This window comes from Peromyscus eremicus, chromosome 6 (assembly GCF_949786415.1).
Source record: "Peromyscus eremicus chromosome 6, PerEre_H2_v1, whole genome shotgun sequence".
NCBI lineage: Eukaryota > Metazoa > Chordata > Mammalia > Rodentia > Cricetidae > Peromyscus > Peromyscus eremicus.
In genome coordinates this window covers 124,802,985-124,828,574 of record NC_081421.1, presented here as the reverse complement: position 1 = coordinate 124,828,574, position 25,590 = coordinate 124,802,985, and the positions used below count along the sequence as shown (strand labels likewise).

At 44.1% G+C, this 25,590-nt stretch overlaps 1 protein-coding gene across 2 annotated transcripts in view; it reads right to left on the bottom strand.

Annotated features, from left to right (window-relative positions):
- The window catches only part of Slc44a5 (solute carrier family 44 member 5), a 305,530-nt gene that overhangs the window by 217,890 nt on the left and 62,050 nt on the right, over window positions 1-25,590 (bottom strand). For both annotated transcript variants that reach the window (XM_059266488.1, XM_059266489.1), the window contains exon 2: window positions 24,448-24,531. In XM_059266488.1, the coding sequence (XP_059122471.1) occupies window positions 24,448-24,460 (13 nt within the window). In that variant the 5' untranslated portion in view covers window positions 24,461-24,531. The remainder of the gene's footprint in view (window positions 1-24,447; window positions 24,532-25,590) is intronic.

The window sequence follows — 25,590 nt, the reverse complement described above, 5'->3', positions numbered from 1 at the left end:
CTGTGGAACACTTGCACCAACTTGTCTTCCAGATTCTAATTCTCTCTCTGTTTACTCTTGATTTCTCAGAATCCTTTCTTACATGCTATGTCCTCTTTAAATCCAAACCTTCCATTTTGATAACAAATAAGTTTTTCCAATAGCAATCTCGGAAGTCTCCAGAAGGAAGATGGGGCCCCAACAACAGCAACTCTACCCAATCCAGAATGATGCCATGGTAATCATCATCATACTACACTTCTTGCCAGAATTTCAGACAATCTTACCCATTACTCTAAGACTTGCTGCACAACCTACAGTTAGTATAACTGAGATTTAACTATCTGAGCTTTCTCACAGTACCCAACAGAGATAACATCACCCCCTAAACAGCAGGAATCAGTTCTAAGAAAATGACACCCCTTCTCCCTTAGGTTTCATGATTCTCAGGGTTATGGATGATGGTTATAGGGTTGGGAGTGGAAGAAAATATTAGACTCAGTATTCCAAAAAAAAAAAGAGAAAAAAGGGAAAAGAAGAAATGGAATGGTTAGGTATAAGATATTATTATTATTGTATACACTAGTAAACAAATTTAGTAAAATAGCAGCCTTAGATAATTTGCACTGTAATTTGCACTGTTATGGATTCTTATATGTTGATACAAATGTAAACTATTTTTTTATTCCTGTTTAAGATAATTTGTATATTGATACAAATACAGAACTATATTTGTTAATAATGTACATATATTTCTACTCTTATTTAAATATTTGTATATTGATACAAATGTAAATTTATATCTGTCATACTTTATGTACGTTCTACTTCTGTTTAGGATATTCGGTATATTGATATATATTTAAGATTATTGTCATATTACATATATTACACTATATATTCCTACCTCTGTTATAAATATCTTGTGTATTGTCACAATTTTGAAGTCATTGTTCTTTACCATACATTTGCTTATAGGCTGTTTACCTTGTTTACGTGAAGCCTTAGTCCTTAGGTTATTTCGGTAGATACGACTTATAGATTTATAGTCACCTATGCTTGTCATCTCTATAGTTACATTAGTTAGGTTATCCAGATTTACAGATACATAGGTCAGACGGACAGGTAATCTTCAAACACTTCATAGACCTAGAGAATATGTCATTTAAATAACTTAGAATTCTGTTGACGTGAGACACAATTGCTCCTGGCTGCACCAATTTGATCCTGAGAGAATGTTGGGCTTCTAAGACATTTCCATTTGGAAGTTTGTCCTCTTGGCACAAAATGGCCTACTGGAGAAAGAACTGCCCTTGCCTCGACGGCTGACAGTACAAATGTAATGCTGTCCTTTCTGGACAAGCGGGACACAAGGAAAGTGACCACTGTACTCTACCAAGACAGGGTAAGATGGTCTTTCAGAATTCCTGCTTCTGAAAATGGACTGTCAGATACTTTAGGCCTGTAGCCAATTTGAATGCACCAACAATGCTGAGAAACATTAGGTGACTGTCCAGGCTGCCAGCTGTCTCGGTCTACTCTTACAAGATCCCCAAAAGTTGCTTGCATCCATCTACCATTTCTCAGGTACCATTATATTCCTTCTCAGGTCTTTGATGGAATTGAAGACTAGCAGTTATAGTTACAACTTAGTAGATAGAACTTATTAAGTATTAGATTCAGGTTCTTTAGGATAGGACACCTTTTGGAATGATCTTTGTAACATGCCATTTACCTATGCTCTATACTTCTCTGAATTTTAGTATGTGTTTCTTGCTTGATATTGTTTGCATTGGTTGTAGTTCCATCTTATCTAGGTCATTATCCCTCATTAATCCTGGACAATATTTGATAACCATTCCTTTGTATATAGTCTGGTATTAGGTTAAGATGTTCTTATTTAGACAAAAAGGGGGAGATGTAGTGGGTAGCCATTCCAGCTTTGATCTGGAAGTTCCAACCCCCATTGAGACTTCGGCAACTGTCATGCCTACAAGGCGGGGCCAAGGGAGGCGCCTGGAGACCCAAGATCTGGATGGGCGAGGCTCTTTCTGTTCTGGAACGCTGGACAGTGGAGGTGGGCCAAGCAGAGCTCCAGAGAACATCGCTGGACTGCGATACACCTTCCCCAGACCCCACAACCTACCTATCCCTTAATTTGTAAGTTACACCATTAAATAAATCTCCTTTTAACTACATGGAGTGGCCTTAATAATTTCACCCATACCCTAGTCTTTAAGAATTATCTGGAATTTTCTAAATACTTTGCATACTAAGAGAAGGGGACTTCACAAAACACACACGTGTGCACACGTGAGCACACACACACACACACACACAGCATTCAGGTGCCACTGTTATGAGCAGATGGAACTCTCTTTAGGTTAATACTGCCGTGCCTCCACAGCCTAGCCTTCTAACGACAGTCCTGGGATTTAGAAGAAACAGGGCTTAGACCTGGAAAACCTAGGGAAGGTCGTGAACACTGTGCACTACTGTGAGAGGACCTTCCCCAGCCAACAGCAGCCCTTTCTGGTCCTGATGTCTGAGAATAGGAGAATAGGACACACCTCAGAGCTACCAAAACAAGGGAAAGCAGGTCGGGGGTGTGAGGAAGGAGAAAGTCCTCATACACAGAGCCCAGAAAGTGCATTGAAGAAAGAGACAAAGAAACAGAACAGCATGGCAGCCATGTGGCCCAGCAGCTCAGCTGCAGGTGACAGAAGGTGGCAGTGGCTGTGCATGGTCATTACTGACCACGTGGAACCTTCCACAGGACTTTATTTTTAATGCCTGGGTCAGCCACCAAACTGTTGCATGCACTGGTTTGCTGTTCATGATCTACGCTGTGGAAATGTTGTAAAACATACTGTGATACAGTCATGAAAACAACTGGGTACTAAATATAGGGGGAAAATAGTTTACAAACACATGAGAAATGATGTATTTCTACTTCAAAGCACTTTCTCCCTGTTTCTTTCCTGTTCTAGAGTCTTCTGGGAGCCAAGTGATTCTGACATAGCGCCTTTCCATTTTGTCTTTCAAGAGCCCCCACCATCGCCAGTGGCCACAGTGAGAAGAACTCATATGACCGGGTTAGAACCAGCTCCCATGCAGCCCTGCCTCCCGAGATTCCTGTGAACTGGAGCCAAACCTCCCCTTGCAGTGTTAGGGGAGGAGAGAACTGGCCCCATCCCCTCTGCCACCCTGCATCATCAGGCCTCATTGAAGTGCTGGGACAGAACTACAGAAAAAGATGATGTGAAGGATGTCCTCACCCTTGTCCTCCTCTGACTCTCCGGTCCTGTGCTTGGCTGACAGCCTGTCCCCAGACAATCTGAAACCACTCTAGAGATGCAGCCTACTCCTTCCAGAGCTTGAGAATAGTTTTCTTAATCTGCATCAAGTTTTTAGGACAAAAGGTAAAAGGAAGGCTCCATATTTCTTCCATGGCTTAAACTGTCTTCCTTCCCTCTGAGATGCCCTAGAATCCGTTTGCCTTCTGGTCCTGTCACTCACATAAAGGATTCTCTTGACAGAATAAAGAGGATCATCAGAATGAAGGAGAGCTCATCAATTCCTCTTGTTTGGCTCACATTTAAGCCCTCCTCCCCAGTCTCATTAATAACCCACTGCAAGGACAGGTGCAGATAAATGCATGTTCCTGAGTCCACAGAGCCAACCTCACAGACAGGTGATAAAAAATAAATAGGACGTGTTTGGTGACAATCAAACAGACCCTAAATGACTAGCAAGGATTCGCTGGAGAGAAAGAACTCCTTTCTATAGCGCATGATGGCAGTGCTGGCTGATGCAAGGCCTTCCGGTACAGGGCGCGGGGGATGGACAGACCTACCTTACACTGCTACTCAGTCTCTTTTGGCTACGCAGTCTTGAATAAGCAGTTTCCAGGATGCTAGAGATGCAGTTCTCAGATCAGAGATTCACAGCCCAATAAGGACGTGTCACTGTGTCTAGGCAGCAAGGGGAGGGACGCTTTAATAATATCAGTCATTACTTCAGACTGTCACAGGCAGGTGAAGATGTACTGCTTCTCTGCTTACGAAATGGGAACTTAAGTATGCTATATTGCTATTACAGAGTGGTCTGCGGTCAACAAAAATACCTTAACATATTTAACAACATGATAAGGCCATAATAATAATAACAGCCATCAAATACTGAATTTGTGAACCAATTTTATAAAATATTATTCTTATAAGTTTTTAAAAAGAATGTGAAGAAATACATAATATTCTGAACAAATCACTGGCTTTTCAGATCATTGCCAATGTGTACTTTTCCTGTGTATTCAAAATTGTCTGTAGTCATTTTATAAAATTATGAATGTAGGGGCTAGAGAGGTACCTCAGCAGTTAAGAGCACTGGCTGCTCTTGCAGAGGACTGGGGATTGATTCCCAATACCCACACAGTGGATTACAATGAATAATTCCAGTTCCAGGGGATCCAATGTCCTCTTCTGAACTCTGTGGGCACCAGGCACACACAGGATGCACATACATACATGAGGCAAAATACTCATCCACAAAGTTAAATAAATCTAAAAAATTAATAAAATTATGAATGCAACCTTGAGAAAAAAATGTAAAAATGACAATAGAAAATTGCTCATCATAGAATATAAATAATAAACACAAGAGAAATATGAGTTTTAAATTTGATAATTTTCACAACTCTCTACTAGATAAACCTTTTGGCAGGGATCATTGATGGATCTGAAAATCTCTAGTGAAAGATGGTTGAGATATTTGGAAGGTGGTAAGATATTACTCCACCAATTCACTGCTAGTTACAAGGTGACTTAATTAGTTGCTTACTACAGAGGTGCCTCGGGTGCCTTTTCTCTCTACTCGGGCTGGGCGTGTTCATTACAGACCCACAGACTCCTTTCCCTCCCCACAGGTAATCACCTGTGTGAGGCACTCTACACCCCAAAGGCCCCTTCTGTAGAGACCACATTCCCTTCCCTTCTTTACTGACCATGAACACACACAAAGGTAAAATGTACTCTGGGTTTGTTTGGGCTTAATTTTTTAAGTGTGGTGTGTGTGTCTGTCTGTCTGTGTGTGTCTCTGTGTGTGTGTGTCTGTGTGTGTGTGTCTGTCTGTGTATATGTCTGTGTGTGTGTATGTCTGTGTGTGTCTGTGTGTGTGTGTGTATGTCTGTGTATGTGTATGTGTGTGTATGTGTGTGTGTGTGTGTGTGTGTGTGCGCGCGCGCGCGCGCGTGTGCATGCACAGGTATATCGGCCTGTGAATTCGGGTGTAGAGTCCAGAGTTCAACTTTAGGTGTCTTCCTAAATCACTTCTCTACCTTATTTTTTGAGACAGAGGCCCTTAGTTAACTTGGATCCTGCTTATTCAGCTATATTGACTGGCCAATGTGCTCCCAGGATCCACCTGTCTCTGTCCCAAACCCCAGAACTGAGCTCACAGGATCATGCCCAGTGTGTGCCCAGTGTGTGCCCAGTGTGTGCCCAGTGTGTGTCCAGTGTCATGTCCAGTGTGTGTCCAGTGTATGTCTAGTGTATGTCCAGTGTGTGTCCAGTGTCATGTCCAGTATGTGTCCAGTATATGTCCAGTGTCATGTCCAGTGTCATGTCCAGTGTCATGTCCAGTGTGTGTCCAGTGTCATGTCCAGTGTGTGTCCAGTGTGTGTCCAGTATCATGTCCAGTGTGTTTCAAGTGTCATGTCCAGTGTGTGTCCAGTGTGTGTCCAGTGTCATGTCCAGTGTGTGTCCAGTGTGTGTCCAGTATCATGTCCAGTGTGTTTCCAGTGTCATATCCAGTGTGTGTCCAGTGTGTGTCCAGTGTCATGTCCAGTGTATGTCCAGTGTCATGTCCAGTGTGTGTCCAGTGTGTGCCCTGTGTCATGCCCAGTGTGTACACAGTGTCATGCCCGGCGTGTGTCCAGCTTTTATGCAGAGTCTGGGGGTCTAAGCTGAGGTCTTCATGCTTTGCCAGCAAGCACTTCACCCCCAAGCCATGCCCCCAGCCCTTGTCTTGCTTTAGTGGTCTTTATTACAACAGGGGAACAGCATGAGGAGACTGGAAACCAGGCATATGGAGAAAGTGGCCTCCGTCCGTGGGAGCAGAGCCTTTGTGGAACTGTCAGTAAGGAGTCAATTGTTTTTGACTTACAGAAATACAAACGTCATGTGGTTTATGCTAATGGTTCCCGTGCCTTTTGAGACTGATGAGAAATTCCTCTATTTCTGCATCTACATGCAAGCAACAATTGATGTCCTCCAGGGAGACTTAATCTCTGAGGATTTCCAGGGAGTAATGCCCATGCCTCCAGATCTCTATATATGGCAATAAGCATGTTGACTTATTTACAGGGAAAAGTGCGAGTGGGTCAGGGCAGTGTATTAACTCTTTCAGATCCTTTGGCCAGTATGGTGATATTTTATTTGTATTAAAATGTTATTTGTATGTTAATAAATAAAGTTGCCCGGGGGTCAGAGCTATTAGCAAGCCATAGGAAAGCAGGGCAGTGGTGGTGTATACTTGTAATCCCAGCACTTGGTATGCAGAGCTGGGTAAGTCTCTGTGTGTTCAGGGATACAGCCATTATTGGACACACATGCCTTTAATCTCAATACCAAGCAAGGAAAACCTGGAGGTCTATACAGACAGGCCGTGATGAGGCGGTCATGTGGTTGGGTTTACAACCAATGAGAAGGCAGAACAGGAACACTATATAAAGACATTAACACAGGGGTAGTGAGTTTCGGAGAGGTAGGACCACTGCAGGAGGAAGGGTAAGGTTTTAGCTCTTAGCTCTGACCTCTTGGCTTTCTTCTTTGCATTGGTTCTGTGTCTCTTATTTAATAAGAAGGTTGGTTGCATCTACAGGCCAGGCCTACTGCACATCCTCCTGGTTCTTTCTCTTCCTTCACCTCGGGGACATGTTGTGTTGTGTGTCGCACACAGAAAGGTGCATTCAAACAGCCCACAGTTAAGTGACTAAGGAATAAAATGTCCAAAGCCATGGCACCCTTTCAAAGTGTGTCTCAACATAAAAATGCCATCTTGGCCTAGACCAGCACTAATTCCAGGAACAAACACACCTGTCCCTGTACGGTCATATCCCTCTATTTCTTCATCACCTATTGATTGGTAAGGACTTTTCTAGGGAAGTATTTTAATTTCTTCATTTTACATGATGAAGCACAATGGTGCTTTTTGAGAATCCATTTAACTTCCCTGTTTTGAATCCATGCCCTCAAGGCCCTCTCCATCTGTAGCTGGCCCTCACAATCCATTAGTTACCTCTCTAGGCTGTTCTGTGACCCCGCTGCAGCGATGTTCTTATGATGCTGCGGCACTTTGGGTTAGCCTCACATCCAATATTTGTGCCATTTTCAAACTCTGAACTTCTCACTGCAAAGTCCCAGCTTCTCCTTTTGAGATAGGCACACACTCTACACCTTGCTGCCCTTAGTTACCCAGGGTTTACTCACGATGATCTCTTTCCTAATCCTAGGGTCTTGACTCTTGTGCAAAAGCCTCCTAGCTCCAGGAGCACTATTTGTCTTCAAGACATCTTTACTTTTCAGTCCTTCCAATTCTGAGAAACGGTCAGGTGTTGTTGTTGCTGTTGCTGTTGATGATGTTGTTGTTATTATTGCTGTTATTGTTGTTGCTGTTGTTGCTGTTATTGATGATGTTGCTGTTGTTGCTGTTGTTGATTATGTTGCTGTTGTTATTGCTGCTGTTGTTGTTGCTGTTATTGATGATATTGCTGTTGTTGATGTTGTTGATGATGTTGCTCTTGTTGTTGCTGATGATGTTGCTGTTGTTGCTGTTGTTGATGATGTTGCTGTTGTTGCTGTTGTTGATGATGTTGCTGTTGTTGTTGTTGATGATGTTGTTGCTGTTGTTGCTGTTGATGTTGATGATGTTGCTGTTGTTGATGTTGCTGTTGTTGTTGCTGTTATTGTTGTTGATGATGTTGCTGTTGTTGCTGTTGATGTTGCTGTTGTTGATGTTGCTGTTGCTGTTGTTGCTGTTGCTGTTGTTGTTGCTGTTGTTGTTGATGATGTTATTGTTGATGATGTTGCTGTTGTTGTTGCTGTTGTTGTTGCTGTTGATGTTGATGTTGCTGTTGTTGTTGCTGCTGTTGTTGTTGATGATGTTGCTGTTGTTGTTGATGATGTTATTGATGATGATGTTGCTGTTGTTGTTGCTGTTGTTGTTGATGATATTGCTGTTGTTGTTGATGATGTTATTGTTGATGATGTTGCTGTTGTTGTTGCTGTTGTTGCTGTTGATGTTGATGATGTTGCTGTTGTTGTTGCTGCTGCTGCTGTTGATGTTGATGATGTTGCTGTTGTTGTTGCTGCTGCTGCTGCTGTTGATGTTGATGATGTTGCTGTTGTTGTTGCTGCTGCTGTTGATGTTGATGATGTTGCTGCTGTTGTTGATGATGATGTTGCTGTTGTTGCTGCTGTTGTTGATGATGTTGTTGCTGTTGCTATTGTTGCTGTTGTTGATGTTGTTGCTGTTGCTGCTGTTATTGCTGTTGTTGTTGTTATTGCTACTGATGCTGTTGTTGTTGTTGTTGTTTGGCTGCTTTGTTTTGTTTTGTTTTTTTTTCTCTCATACTGCTTTCCAGGGAATGCCAGCCTATCCACCACTGTGGTGACAAAATCTAGTCCCTAAGAGTCCTAATCACTTCTCCCTCAACACCAATATTCTTTACCTAAGCTTTACAAAGAGTAATAGTAACCAAAAGTCAAAAAAATCTGTCAAGAGTAGGAAAGGCATTTTAGGAAATAATTGGGAAGCCACAAAAACATAATGTGATAGATGAAGATATAAGAACTGTTTCTAGAAAACATATGAGATAAGAGGCTGAGTTGAAGCCCGCATGGTGCTTCTTACAAAATGAGCACAAATAACATGATTGTCTAGTGTACCAGATGCTGGAACACCCGCTATTCAGGACAGCATGTCTGTGAATCAAGAGTACTGGCTTAGCTAATGTAAACTTCTGTGACAGCTTCTTCCTTGGTCCCCCATTCCCTGACATCGCCTCCACCAAACCTTCCCAGCACCCCACCGGAGACCTTGCCATAAGATGCATCTTACATTACTTCTCCTTCCACTGGCTTCCCATTCCTTCTGATAATGAAAAGCTCAGCTCTTTACAACCCCACCTAGCTGTTCCCTGTTCAACCTTTCTCCTCATCTCTTTATCTATGTAGTCCAAACAAAACACGCCTTATGACTTCATCTGGACCCTTTTATGTTTTCCCCAAAATATTCTTTGCTTCTTCAACTCCTCTGGGTCCATTTTTCTATTCATCTTTCATGTACATGCTTCTGTTTTATGGGTTTGCTTGTTTGTACACAGGGTGTCTTATAGCCAAGGCTGGCTTTGAACTCACTGTGTAGCCAAGGATGATTTTGAGCTTCTGATCATCCTGCCTCCACTTCCAGAGTGCAGGGAGCACAGGTCTGCAACACTCCATTCAGGTATTACTAGGGACTGAACCTGAGGCTTCACAAATGCTGAGCAAGCATTCTCCAGACTGAGCTGCAAGCCCAGCCCAAATGCTGCTTCTTACTTGGCCCCCTAAGAAAGGGGAAGAACCTTTTCTGCATTTCCCAATCTCCATCCCCTCCTGCTACCACAGAACTCATTGCTAATGGTCATGGATGCTTGTTCACATCCCACTCTAGTCACCAGATGATAAGGTAATAAGATGGTAATAACAATGTTTATCTTATCTACCTGGTATCCTAGCACTGAGCACTAAGCCTAGTACCTGGTAATTGTTGATAAATGCTATATTGGATAAATATGGTACAAATATCTAAGTAATACAATCCTCTAGTAACCTACAAGAGTTAATTTGAACCCATAGGTCCAATCTTCTTGAAAACCTTTCTGTAAGAAGTATTGGCAGCACTTACAATGTGTTAAATACAACTTACCAGCAACCTACTCTTAGTGATGGTGGGTGGTTGCTGCCTCTATTATTTCTTCCCTACTGACCAATAAGAACTCATGGTACAAGCTTCGCACACTTTATATCACCCTTCTGTTCTCTTCACTGTTCAGATATAGTCAGTCAGCTATCACAGTCTCCATGCCCAAAATCAGTAGAGTAACGATTCTCAGAGCATCACCTCCCACTACTGCTGGCCTCTGGAGCATCTTAGAAAAAACTGTACTATCCTAGACACCCAGTTTAGACTGTCCTAAAATGAACTGCTTTACTTCCCCAATGCCTCTGTCCATTGGCTTCTTTTTATGTTTGAGGACAAATTTTCCAGGGGATGGTATGTCCTGTAACCGCCAATCAAACCTTGACTCTCACTGCTCCTTAGGCACACAGGAACAGCCCCAGCCAGTCCTGCTGATGCCACTCTTTAGTACCAGTGACACAGACATTTCCGGTAGCTTCTCCTCATTCCGCCAGACACCACACCTAGAAAACAAGTGTTGAATACTTTTCACAGTCCACAGTCCCAGCCTATGATCTGGTGCAAAGAGGGCTCACTTATGAAACTGAATCAGAAATAAGGCCGATGTCTATGCTGTAGAGGGTGAGAAGCCGCATTCACGTGGGAAGCAAGGCTGGCTTCTCTGGAGTTTATCAGAATGAGAGGTCTCATGATCGGGCCTTGGGGTGGGAGTGAGAGCATTAGACAGAGACGGTAAAACATATGGAGATCTAAATGTGGTGGGGTCTTAGGGAAGGAGAGGGAGAGGCTTCCCTTTAAAGCTGGGAGAGAAGCTCGGAATAGAGAGAGGGGAGAGGGAGAGGGGAAATGGCCTGGGCTGTCTAGAGGAGCCTCTTCCCAAGCAGCTTTTACAACATTCTCCTTTGAGGAGTGTGGTGGTATTGTGTCCCCCAAAATATTGTGCACTCTAATAAACTTAACTGGGATCAGAGACAGAACAGCCACAATATTAAAAATAGAGGATAGGCAGTGGTAGCACGCGCCTTTAATCCTAGCATTCCAGAGGCAGAAATCCCTCTGGATCTCTGTGTGTTCAAGGATACAGCCAAGCATGGTGACTTAAGCCTTTAATCCCAGGGAGTAATGGCAGAAAGCAGAAAGATATATAAGGCGTGAAAACCAGAAACTAGTAGCATTTGGCTGGTTAAGCTTTCAGGCTTTTGAGAAGCAGCAGTTCAGCTGAGAGCCATTGGGATGAGGACTCAGAGGCTTCCAGTCTGAGGAAACAGGATCAGCTGAGGAACTGCCGAGGTGAGGACGCTGTGGCTTGTTCTGCTTCTCTGATCTTCCAGCATTCACCCCAATAACTAGCCTCAGGTTTGATTTTATTAATAAGACCTGTTAAGATTCCTGCTACAGAGGAGTCATGCAGGAGAGAGTTTACTGCTTACTACCTTTCAGAGCGGCAGAAGTTCCACATCACTCCCTTAACTCCACACTGCACATGACAAAGAGCATGGACGAGTCAGGAACTATAAAGTGAGAGCGTCAAGTCCCAGCACAGACGTCTTAACTTTGTCCCAGAGAAAGCTGCAGGGAGCAGGCCTCATTAGGCATGGGGTCCAGCCTGGAGGTGTGGCCTGTATTCTAAAAACCTGGACACGTGATGGAAAAGCTTGCATTTGAACAGAGAAGAAAGAGCTGCTACAATTAAGAAGTAGAACTTGGTTTCCTTCCCATGGTCTTAAAAACCTACTAAATTTGGAAAGCCACAGTTCCAAAGAATCTGCTACAGCTGTATCATGATGCACTCCTCACAATATAAGCATAGGAAGCTACCCACACAATTCCTGTGATCAGTGGATGTAGAAGCAGCTACACAGGTCCCTGCTGGAGGACTGGGAAGGTGTATGCACATACTGAAGACATGAAAGAAGTCAGGCCATGAAAATGCTATCTGGCTTTGCTCGCCTGAACTTAACCTGCTGTTGTTGGCCAGATCTTTTCAATTTTTTGAGATTTATTTTTAACTGAAAAATTTTAAAGTGAGCATATTTATTGTGTTCAGCAACATGATTGCCAAAATGTTCTTGACCACTGAATGCCTCCTAAGAGTTCAATGAGCTAATACCACAAAGAATATGTCTGAGGCACAGGTGACCTGCTCAGCCCTCTAGGACAACGCTTGGGAACTGATCATATGCCCAGAAACAGAGCTTCTTAAGGAATATTCACCATCTCCCCAGTCCTAGCCCCACCTCCTACCCTTGGAGCTGAGAAACTCACGGCTCTGGGTGAGGAGCTGGGAGGACCCACAGACAGTCCTCATTCCACTGTAGGTGGGGCCAATGCTGCTGGTGTCTGCCACCCTTCCTGCAAAGGCCTTATTGATTCTCAACCTGTGGGTCGTGACCCTTTCACAGGGGTTGCCTAAGACCACTGGAAAGCACAGATATTCACACTATGATTCATAACAGTAGCAAAATTACAGTTATGAAGTAGCAACAAAAATAGTTTTATGGTTGGGGATCAGCACAGCATGAGGAACTGTATTAAAGGGTCTCAGCATTAGGAAGGTTGAGAACCACTGCTGTCATGGGAATGACCCTCTTGCAATCTCCAGGTTCCGTTTCTTACGCTCCTTAACAAGGAGCCTTCCCAAAATACTGCCTTGGCAATTGGATTTCCAATGGCAGCTAAAGCTTTCATACCCTCTTCCCACTACATTAATCACTCAACAATAGACATTTATTGAACCTTTTATACAAGAAGTAGACTGAAAGCCTCTGGCCTTATATAATCAAGAACCAGATAAATGAATACAAAAACGACGTGCAGAATGCTGAGCTCAAACACGGGCTGATTTCTGGAGACTTCAGTTGCCTTACCTGCAAAATGAGGATGGGAACAGAGCAGCGGGTGTTTAATCCTTCCGGCACACCGTAGTCCAGAACACAGTCAGCCCCAATAAAGCCAAGCTGGGCACTCCATCTCCTGAGGGAGGTGGCTCACCAAGTGACTTCCTCTACACCAGACCAATCATCCCCAGTGTCAACCACATCATCAGTAACAGCATCACATGAAGATGTGTTAGAACACAAACTCTGAGCTCACTCAACCTTTTTAATAAAAATGTTGGGGGTACAACTCAGAAATCAGAGTTCTAACAAGCTCTCCAGGTGATTATCAAACACCCTTGAGGTTAATTATTATCATTTCGTTTATTTAACCAGAGCAAGAGCAGATGTACCAGGATATGCCTATGGAGGTCAGAGAACACTTTCTGGGGGTCTGTTCTTTCCTTCTATTGTGTGGGTCCTGGAGATCAAACTTGGCTTGTCAGGCCTGGAGGCAAGCGCCTTTACCTGCTGAGCCTCACTGGCCCACACCTTCGAGTTTTGATTGATCAATAAATATCCTCCCAGCTCCAAAATAAGAGCTTTTGGAAAACTTCTTAAAGCCTGTCAGAAACTAGAAATGCAAGCTCTGGAAACCCAGCATTTGCTTCACTGTGGTCTTGGTGTGGTGGCTTGAAAGAAAATGGTCCCCAAAGGGAGTGGCATTATTAGGAGGTGTGGCCTTGTTAGAGTAAGTGTGTCACTATGGGTCTCATATATGCTCAAGATACTGCCCAGTGTCATGGTCTACTTCCTGTTGCCTTTTGATCAAGATGCAGCTGGCACCATGTCAGCCTGTACTCCCCCATGCTCCCTGCCATGATGAAAATGAACTAAATTCTGAAACTGTGAGTCACCACCTCAATTAAATGTTTTCCTTTATAAGAGTTGCCATGGTCAACTCTTCACAGCAATGGAAACCCTAACTAAGACCCTCAGCCTTGACAACTTTAGGGAGAATACATCACTTGATGTCCAGAGTTGATACAGTTAAACAGTTCAGGCATGTGCTCCCTTGCAGGGTATATGGCTGGTGGGATTTCAGCTTACCCAGTATCACCTTCTCCTACCTAAAACTGCAACCACCACCCCACCCTGCACCGCCATGCCCACCCCACCCCACTCCCAGCCCATTTCCTCTCCTGCTTCACTTTTCCTCTTCACCACTCTTGCTGGCATGCTGCACACCTCACTTGTTGCTCTGTTTACAGTCTCCTTCCACGAGGATACCGCACTATCAGGTAAAAACTCTGTCCGTTTTGCTAAGAGCCATATCCCCAGTGTCTGATATGGGATCTGACATGTGAGAACCACCCAAACAGGGCTGATTAGGTAAAGAGATAGGTAAGTGTTAACTTAATGGTATTATAATCAGTGTTTCCTATGGAAACTTGACAGTTTATTGTTACAAATTGCGCTCATGTCTTATTTCATGTTTTACTCAAATTCTGTCCCAGGTCTAAAAGGCCCTCTATCTAGTCAATCCATTTTCCTTTGGCCCTGCTCAAGCTCTCCGTCATCTGAGATTCTTTGCCCACTTGTGACTCTATAACTGTAGACATCTGAATGTCTCTCTTCCTCACTGTGTCTAAGGCACAGCTCAGCTCTGACACCCGACATGGAATCAGTGGAGTGAGCACTATCTAAGGGGTTTGTGGAGGGAGGTGGTGGTCCCCATGCAGTGGAGCGAGCACTATCTAAGGGTTTGTGGAGGGAGGTGGTGGTCCCCATGCAGTGGAGTGAGCACTATCTAAGGGTTTGTGGAGGGAGGTGGTGGTCCCCATGCAGTGGAGTGAGCACTATCTAAGGGTTTGTGGAGGGAGGTGGTGGTATTCGTGCAACAAGAACTACATGGGAAACAGACCATAAAGGAAGCAACAGAGAGATCTCACCGCTACTTACTCAATCGCCCTCACAAACTAAACATGGCAATTTACATTTTACAATTTACACCTTGATGCAAATCAGCTCAGACTTGCCCAATGATCTCAAAAAGGCTGGGCTTCCTTGCTTTCAAACTTCGAATCTCCTTAAGAAGAGTAGTTCCTGAGTGGGAAAAATAAGAATATATCATGAAAGCAGCAGCTAGTCAACCCGGAGTCTGTCAAATTCACAGGAGACCAATATTTACCATCTTTGCCCCATCCCTCCTGCTAGCTGGGTCTGCAAGACACTTTCCTATCACTGTCCCTGCTCAACATGCCACAAAGACATGACCAGCTTGTCAGGTCTGACGAAGAAGGGGACACCCAGCTGTCAAGCTAGCATAGTATAACCATCTTTCTTCTAAAAACAAAGGAAACTGATGCTGAGAAATGTGACTTCTCTCTCTCTCTCTCTCTCTCTCTCTCTCTCTCTCTCTCTCTCTCTCTCTCTCTTTCACATACACACACACATACACTCACACACAAACACACACACATATACTCACACACATATACACACACATACACACAAAAACACACATACACACACACACACACACACACACACACACACACACACACTGGCAGAACCAGCCTTGTGACCAAAGCAATCAAAACATGAGATACCAATGACAGAGGGCCTTCATATTAACGCTCATGAATACAATGTTGAAATGAAAAAATGACAGCTTTCAGTAGAGTGGCAGAGAGGGTGGTTAGCCTGCCATTTTCCAGTTAAGTTTATTTACCTAAACCTAGAATGTGACATGACTAGAAATAGGCAAAACAGAATATTATAACTCCACTGTTCCAGAAAGAGGTGGGGGAATCTTCATTATTACTAGAAACTGGGCTCAACTCCAGTCCTGAAGTAACATAGTACATGTAGTTTTAGGTGATTTTTTTTCTCTCAATAATCACAAAGCACCCTTTTGAACATGGTTTTAAAACTAAATTTAAATTTTAAGAAAACTCACATTAGAGAGCATCTAAAGAAGAGCAGAAGGAGATGAACGTCTGCCATCCTATAAATGAAGACCATGTCATCACCATGAAAATAACACTCACATTTTGGGGTTGTGACTTTTCCAGAGACTCTTTCCAAATGACCACAGTCACCTTCACAACAGAGCTCGGATGAGCCTGCCAATGTGCACCTCGCCAGCGGGTAAGTCCATGTCGTGTTTGTAATTCCACTTCCTGGTTTTAGGTGCGAGATAACTGAAGCTGGTTTTCTGGAGAGACGAAACCCCACATCATCTCACACACCTAGAGACTGCATCTGCTCTCACCGAGGATGCCATGACGACCACCAACAGTGTGCGGCTTCATAGTCAACACATTAGCACAGTTGTGTCACCTGCCACAGTCCTAGCAGTGGGTTCTAGCTGCAGACTTTTCACTCCAGGAGGGTGAACCCCACCCATCCTTAAGGGAACAGGAGGAGAGTCACTGCTTTGCTGCAGGCACAAGGCCATAAAGGAATGTTGCAACAGCCTGCTGAGGCCCAGGATCTGCTCAGTGCCTGCTCCATGGGAGACTGTCCTACCAGCTGGAAAGAGCAGTGAGAGTCCCAGTGGCCCTGAAATAGTCCTACCACAAACTCATTGGCTCAGAGAACAGAGAAGGCCATGTTAATTCTCATTTCACCAGCCCAGGATAACAGGGATGCCATGGGTTGAGGTCAAAACTGCAACAAAATCAAGAGTTATAGCCAGATCCCAGTAAAGTTATTCAGGGCATAGACCCTTTAAACAAACGGAACAGTCATGGTTTTCAGACAATAGGTCAGTCCTTCTTGAAGATGGACCTGGAGCACTCCACTTTCTGGCCAAATGGTTCCCAAACTCAAACTGAATCACTTTTCAGTCAACACACTGTTGAGAGACTCCTTCCTGGAGGACAAATAAATAGCATCTACCCCCTCCTCCTAAAGTTCCAACCACAAACCAAAGTATGATTCCACCAGAGTTCATCATGTAGAAGCCATGAATTTATGGAGTTTACTTAGAGAGTGTAGACCAGGGGCTGCTGGCAGGAGTGTGGTGATCTCCAAAGCAGCCTCAACAGGTCTTCATCCAGCGTGGATGATGACTTCCCCACAGCTACCTAGATGACATCCTTTCCCATCAAGTTGTTCTGGTCTACGCTCTAGTAGCTTCTGAGACCCAGAGGACACATGCAAGTATGACAGAAATACATAGCTGGATGGAGGGCTGGATATTCAGGTGAAGTCCCTCCTAGTCTAAGAAAGTGTCCATAGTCAGCATGTCAGCTGTGATGATCTTCTGTAAGCTGGCACAGCTGAGCCAATGACCATGGTGGCTGTTCTGCCCAGATGACCCAGTTCTGTGAAACACAGCTGGAAAAGGGGACAGGCACTGCTCACCCAGCAGAAACACTTCTAGTTGGCACTTGAGATACCATTTACAGCCACCAAGGGCCCTTTAAGGTACTGCTGATTCATTACAAAATCCAAGTTCTTTGAATGCATGCAGCTCCCCAACACGGTAGGTACAGAGATATTTTGAGAAGTCAAACGATTTGATTTAGGGTCTCTTCTCAGCTCTCATAGCCATGAGCAAATTAATTTCCATGTCTGAGGCCAATTTTTTTTAATTTACTCTGAAATAATCATGGTAAGGGTTCAGTTCCTTTAACCTGGGGATCGCAGAAAAATACACAGGAAAACTGCCCAATAAAAACACTTAACCCATGATAGAAATTAAATAAAAATTAATTCCATTTCTCCATTACCTTTTTCTATCAAAGAAAAATAATCTATCAAAATGTATTTTGAAGGTAGTTGTGATGGCACTTCCTATAAACCTAGTGTTCTGTTAGCAGGAGCAGAAGGGTCATAGTTTTGGGGCAAATCTGGATTACACAGGAAGACCTTGTCTCAAAACCCTGCTGGGTAAGGCTTAAGTGAAGCATGCCAATGGATCACCAGTGTGACTGGACTTCGATTGTTGAATGGAAACAGCTGCTATCCCTGTATGTAATCCCACGTTGAGTCTGAATAGATTGACCTTGCAAACTGATTCCATCACGAGGCTTTGGTTCTGCCGAAGCAGGCTGCTCCTTCATTTCTGTTTTCCTAAACCCCACCATGGTAGAGAAGGAAGGGAGGGAGATGAGCGGTTCTTCCTTATCTGCCTTATTTGTATCAGATAACATGTGGGTTTCAGAATTGTTCTCCTCACCTGTCGAACAGCGCCTGGTTGTGCTCCCTGAAAGCACGTCATATTGTGTGGGAAGTAAATAAGCACAGTTTGGCAAACAAATGGCAGGGATACCTGTTACCTCCCTAAGAGAGTGGGCAGGGACAGTCCTACGGCCAAGATGGCAGCAGCAGGCATGTCCGGCTATGTCCCCAACCTGAGTGTAACTACCAGTGACCCACAGGAGGTAGGCCTGTGGGCAGGCTGTTGGGAAGACAGGGAAAGAAGGAAGGAAGGGAGGGAGGGAGGGAGGGAGGGAGGGAGGGAGAAAAGAAGGAAGGAAGGGAGGGAGAGGGAGGGAGGGAGGGAGGGGGAGGGAAGGAAGGAGGAAGGGAGGGAGAGAGGGAAGAAGGGAGGGAGGGAAGAAGGGAGGGAGGGAGGGAGAGGGAGGGAGGGAGGGAGAGAGGGAGAAAAGAAGGAAGGGAGGGAGGGAGGGAGGGGGAGGTAAGGAGGGAGGGAGGGAGGGAGGGAGAGAGGGAAGAAGGGAGGGAGGAGGGAGGGAGGGAGAGGAAAGGAAGGGAGGGAAGGAAGGAAGGAGGGAAGGGGAGGGAAGGAAGGAGGGAGGGAGGGAGAGAGGGAACTAGGGTTTAACCCAAATTTTCCATTCTTTTATTCATTCATTGGCCGTTTTCTGGATGTGTTGAGAACTCAGGCATTGTTCTACTCACTGTAGACATGAGGACATGAAGATTTCTTTCTTTTGAATCCTATTTCATGAGGAGGACAGCAATGGAAACATAATTATAAGACAATAACAAGATGCAGCTAATGTACATATGACATGGCATGAAGCCCAAAGAAAGAAGAAGTCAGCTAAACAAAGATATGATTTTACGTGTTCTGAAATAGGCCAGTGTTGGCATAAGTGATTAAAAAATAAAATAATAGCTAATAGAAATAGAATTCTAAAGAAATAGAAAAAGAAGAATAGCAGATAGGAGAAAAAAGAAATGGATCTAAATCAACTGTTTGTCTTGGAGTTGAGGAAAAGGTGTCCTAGTCTTTACCTTCATTCCTGGGGTCTTTGTGTTTGAATTTCATGATTTTTAGCCTTATTGAGTCTACCTAAACATGTGGATTTCTATGTACCATGAATCTTAGAGAGTCTTATTAATAAAATCAAACCCGGGGCCAGTTGTTGGGGTGAAATGCTGGATGGTCAGAGAGACAGAACAAGCCACAGCTATCTCACCTTGCCAATTCCTCAGCTGGTCCTGTTTCCTCAGACTGGAAGCCTCTGAGTCCTCATCCAGAATGAATCTCAGCTGAACTGTATTGCCCCAAAGCCTGAAAGCTTAACCAGCCAAATGCTTAACCAGCCAAATGCTCCTAGTTTCTGGTCCTCGCGCCTTATAAACCTTTCTGCTTTCTACCACCACTCCCTGGGATTAAAGGCTGCTTTCTGAGATTAAAGGCATGAGTCACCATGCCTGGCTGTTTCCAATGCGGCCTTGAACTCACAGAGATCCAGAGGGATTTCTGTCTCTGGAATGCTAGGATTAAAGGCGTGTGCTAACATTTTCTTGCCTAAGTATCTTGTGGCTTTTCTGTTCTCTGACCCCAGATAAGTTTATTAAGGTACACAATATTTTGGGGAACACAATACCACCACATTTCTATTTTGTACAACAGCATATTTTTTGAGAGAACTGCTGGAACACACACACACACACACACACACACACACACACACACACACACACACAGGAGATGGGGAGGGTGTTGGTTTAAATATACAGATGCACAGATGAATGTAGATTACAGGGAGATAGCTTCTTGCTTTTGGAAATACTACTTAGGATGCTAATTCTTAACTTTTACAATAAAATGTCATCTTCCAAGCAATCTCCTAACAGTAGTAAAAGTAAAGCACACAGCACTTAGCAAAATTAAGATGTTAATACAAATAAATCCTTGGTGTACTCTTAAGACTGCCATAATAACTTTCTTTCAACTGGAGACATAAAGAGGGAATTGTGGCGTTTCCATTTAGCTAAAGTAGAAAATGTGGGAGGCTGCCAGCTTGAAAACCCAATTTAAATGTCTATTGCCTTTGTTGCAAGCACACAACCTCGGAACATAAAATTCACATCAATTTGGGCAAAATTTATTCTTTCTCTCTGAAGCAATTGTTGGAGCTAACTGGTTTGCCCGAGCCTCATCTTCATCCCCTCCGACATTAGCATTCCTTGTGTCCCTCAGACCATAGGTTGCCTGGGATCTATGTACAGGACACCGGTGTCCTCTCTGTGCCCACTCCTCATTCACAGGAGCAATTGTGCATTCTGAGATGGGAGCAAGATGCACCGACCTGCTCTAGATGCTGGGACCACACTTACCCAGGACACCTTCTCCCTGACTATTCTCAAGACTTGTCCTGGTGGGCATTTATTATACACAACATGCCCTGACAAATTCAAAAGACATACTCATGATGTCACCAATATCCACCAATCTACAATGGCATCAAACCCTGACTGTGTCTCTGTAATACACTCCAGTCACACAGCTAGAACTTCTCCCGTGCCCTGTCTTAGTTACCTCTCTGCTGCTGTGACGAAACACCCTGACAAAGGCAGCCCAAGGAGGAAGGGTTTGGGTCACAGCTCTAGCGGGCACACAGTCCATCCTGGCAGGAGTCAGACAGGAGCAAGAAACTGGCTGGCCACATTGCATCCACACTCAGAAAGCAAAGAGTGAACAAGAAATGGGGTCAGGCTGACAGCTTTAATGCCCGGCCCCATTTCTTTCCAGGTGGCATCTCCTGAAGGTTCCATAACCTTCCCAAACAGAACCACCATCTGGGGACCCAGTGTTCAAACACCTTGGCCTATGGGGGACATTTCTCATTCAAACCACAATAGATATGGGTATTTACTCAGAATTTCTACTCTGCACACAGCCCTATCTGTCCATGCTGTATAAATCCCTGGTTTCTGATGAGCTTCTCTTATTTCATGTCAAGGGTAGCTGCACAGGTCACTTGTTACTTACTGGTATTTCCTGCTGACACTGGATGCAGGTGGTAATGCTGGCTTCTTTGCCCTGCTCTAGTGAGTGTGGAAGCCCTGTCCTCTGCTCTGAGATCTTTGTTATAATATGTAGATTTCACTACAGATTCCTAATCAACATGCTTTTTTTACTGTATCTATAAAAACTACCCCCACAAAAGGGGATTTTTAAAGAGAAAAAGAAAGAGCTAGGAAGGCAGGTCAGTAAAAGATCCGTTTCCCAGGATATACAAGGTCCCCAGTTCGATCCCCAACAGCACGATGAAATATCAAACAAAAGTCTTCATTAAATAGGTTGAGCAATGACTCAATCCCAAAGAATGTGACTCATAAATGCTAAAGAGAAAAACATGGATCAGCTTAAAGTCAAAAGGCATGTAAACTACTTGATATTCAGCAGACGCTAGCAGAAGCAGTAATTAGGTGGGAGGTTTTTTCTTTTTTTAAAGCAGATGCTAAAATGAAAATAAAAGATTTGTGTACAATGGTGAAAGTTATTATGTCTTCTACACTGTTAAATATTTGAAGAGAAGAGGTGAGCATTAAATAAATAATGGACAAGGCCTAGAAAAAGATCCGATCACAGTCATACCCTGATTCCAGAGCTCCAACAGCGTGTTTCTTTTTTGGGTGGGAGAGGAAAGGGTTTATTTGGCTTACATTTCAACATTGCTGTTCATCACTGAAGGAAGTCAGGACAGGAACTCAAACAGGGCAGGATCCTGGAGGCGGGGGGGGGGGGGGGGGGGGGGGGGGGGGGGGGGGGGGCTGAAGCAGAGGCCGTGGAGGGTGCTGATTGCTGGCTTCCTCCCATGACTGGCTCAACCTGCTTTTTTCTTTTTTCTTTTTTTCCTTTTTTTCTTTCTTTTTTTTTTTTTTTTTTTTTTTTTGTTTATTTTTCTAGACAGGGTTTCTGAGCATAGTTTCAGTGCCTGTCCTGGATCTTGCTCTGTAGACCAGGCTGGCCTCGAACTCACAGAGATCCACCTGGCTCTGCCTCCCAAGATTAAAGGCGTGCCCCACCACTGCCCGGCCTGCTTTCTTATAGAACCCAGGACCACCAGCCCAGGGATAGCCCCACCCACCGTGGGCTGGGCCCTTGCCCACTGATCACTAATTGAGAAAACGCCTTACAGTTGGATCTCAACTGGGGCTCATTCCTCTCTGATGACTCTAGCTTGTGTCAAGTTGACACACAAAACCAGCCAGCACACACATTATCTGGCCTCTAGACACCCTGCTGTGTGGATCCATGTCTTTCATCTTTCCCCAATGCCTCTACCATCCACAAACTTCCCTAAATACAAGCCTGTACTACTGTATCTGCCCCTGCTCTGCCACACCAGACTTCTAGGTGTGTGTCCACTGAGTACGCAGCCCTGTTTACCCATCTTATCTATTCCATATTCCAGATTCCCCCTTACCTGTACTCAGTTTCCAAAAAGGCCTTCAACACATGCTGCTGCACCCCTCTTTTTTAGAGTCTGACACAGCTCACAAGTGGTCACAGCATCAAAATCAGCTCATGTCGTGGCCACATTCTTACAGGACCATTATCTCTACTCCCATACCATATATCGCCATACTAATGCCCCTTTGATGGGTCCTCCCTGCTGGAACTCAGGCATAAGCCTCTCTATACACTTCCCACACTGCCTCTCCTCCAATAATCCTTGGGCTAACACGACCAATTGCTTCCTGCATGTCCCAAACCCTGTATCCAATGTCTACCCCTAACCTGGGCTGGTGCATCTACTGAGAATCCTCTGCCTCTCTGGTCTGACCTGAGAGGAATGGGTCAATATGCATCTTGTACATCTTGTACACAGAGGTGGGAGAAGAGAGGAAGCTTCTTTCTAGTCAGCATGGGATGGGCTCTTGTGTTTTCTTTGAAACAGTAGGACCTGAGGCAGAAGGACTCCTAGTACCGTGACTGAGCCATTAAGGAAGGACAGTGAAGAGACCTGGGGCAGCCCGGGTGACTGTTCACACTCCTCCTCCCATGAATGCTCAGAATCTCCTCTTTGTATATTTGGTGCAGATAAGAACAAAGACTTTTTTTCAAGGCAAGGTTAAATGGGGCAGTGTGCTGTGTTTTCAGGCCACAAGCTGATCTAAACTATAATAAGCTCTTAGCCATTGGTAATCCACTTTTTAAAAAATATCTATTTATTTATTTGTGTTGTATGTGCATTGGTGTTTTGCTTACATGTATGTCTCTGTGAGTGTGTTGGATCTCAGACAGTTATGAGCTGCCGTATGGGTGCTAAGAATTGAAGCCGGCTTTAACTGCTGAGCCATGGCTCCAGCCCCAGTAACCCGGTGTTAGCTAATGTGTGTGAGAACTACTGAAAACTGTCATTCATTGTGCATGGTTACAACCATCATTACCTCAGCCTGTGAGACATGATTACAATCCTTCCACTGATGAACAAATAGTTTTAAAATACCAAAATAATCATCTCTAGGCATGTTAACAATATGCATTTCTTCATAAAAATTGTCCTGTAAATTGTTCATTCAGCTTGGAGTCAACAACATCCACATGTGGTAGGTATATTATCTGTCCCAGCATCCCCTGTGATACATGGCCAGGATGGGAAGTGAATCACTGACACACAGAGCAAGGACTCTGCAGTCTTCAAGAACATGCATGTTTTCATGTATATTCGTGTGCCCTCTTTTTAAGAGTCTTGCTAGACAAACTTTTAGATCTTATTTTTAATAACTCTTTTCATCATTTTGATACGCTCAGCCAGAGACCAAAGCTGCTTTCAACATTAGCCTATACATTCAGTATTTTACACTTTCATTCCTATATAAGTCAGAGTTTTCATAGCATGAGACAGATTTCCCTACAGGAGGGAACAGCACTGGCGCCTGAAGAAAATTGGGTTCACTTTCTTACTGAGTGAATGGTTTCTCAAAACTCAAAGACCAGATGTGAAGAGGGTGATGACGGACAGGTATGGTCTGTACCTCAAGGGCCTCTACATCTAATCCTGGAGAGAGGAACAGTTTGAACGTCAGAAACATATGCTCTCTTCTAATAAACAGCTTTTGAAGTGTAGGGTGTTTCTGTGGAGCACACACCACCATGAGAAAGGTGACTAAAACAAGGATCTTTTAACATAACACAAGCATAGAAGATTCCGGTTCCAGCACTGACAGCCTGGGTGGGGGGTGGACACAGCAGCAGGGAGCGGTTTCAGCCTGCCTGGGGACACGCCTTCAGGGGCCACGATAGCTGCTCTGTGTCTCTCCCCAGAAACCACTGCAGTGAACCCCAGTTGTGGGAGGAAGTGGGGTGTCGGGTAGGAAAGACAGAGTCACTGCAGGCATTTGGGGGCACTCCGAGTGACACCAGGATGCATACTCGTGGTTCCACTTGTCCTTTGGTAACACTGAATGAAGACGAATATTTAACACAAAGATTCGGAGCACGAGAGGCTTAGCTGGGGTGGGTGATTACCTGTGTCACTCATTAAGGCAAGAGGCTGTCTCTGCAGAAGGCCTGAACTGAATCACAGCAAACTCGAGTTGCTTAGAAAGGAGTCTGTGATAAAAACAAGTAGGAAAATGGTTATCGAACGCCAGTGATTTTCACTCATCGAGAAACAACCTCCCAGGAAGACACCCATCACCTCCTCTGACTTGTGTATGCTTCCTAAAGCCCAGAAATTAACAAAGAAACCACTGGACATCTGCTGTCTGTGGAGGGGCAGCTTCTCTTTATTATGGAGCTGGGACGGCCAGGGCAGGCTGCTGAGTTCCTCCCAGCCCTCTCACGCCTCTCATGGCACCTGTGAAGTGTGCCCCTAACCCTTGTGTTTCCCTGCCTTCCACCCACACACACCCTTTGTCTAGCACTGACACTAATTTTAAGTCTTGTTTGAGGGCTGATTAACACATTCATTGGAGTGAATGACATTTGCTTTTGACTTTACTGATTTTTTATTTTGGTGCATGTGTTTCCTTCAATTTTGTGAGGAAGGTTTTTTCTATTTTGATTAGTATTTACTCATTATATAAAATAATGACCTTATGATATTTACATACACGTAAATCATGGAACCAGTGCTGAAATTTTTGGGTTTTTTGCCTTTCAGCACTTTGTTCTATATGTATCTTTTAGCTTTCTATTTTGACATAATTTCAGCAAAGCCACAAAAGTAGCACGGTTTCCCTCTGATACTCGTCAGTTCTCACCACCAACATTCTAGCACTTCCCATAGCACAGGGTTGTTATCCAGAGTGTCTGTGTGTGTTTCAACAAAGCTGAAAGTGCATGTCTTGTTTGCTGCTTTCTACACTTAACATGACAGTATAAACTTTCGTATCATTTTAAATTCTTCATAACAATGGGGCTCAGCAGTTAAGAGTGCACATGGTTCTTGCAGAGGACCCAAGTTCAGTTCCCAGCACCTCATCTGGTGCCTCACAGCCTCTGTAACTTCCGCTCAGGATCTATTGCCCTCTTCTGGCTTCTGTGGGTACTACACCCTCATGTACATACCCATACAGAGACACACAAATATACAGATAATTAAAAATAAAATAAGTTCAATGCATGTATAACTTAACTGTTTCCATGCTACTGGATACTGAGATAATT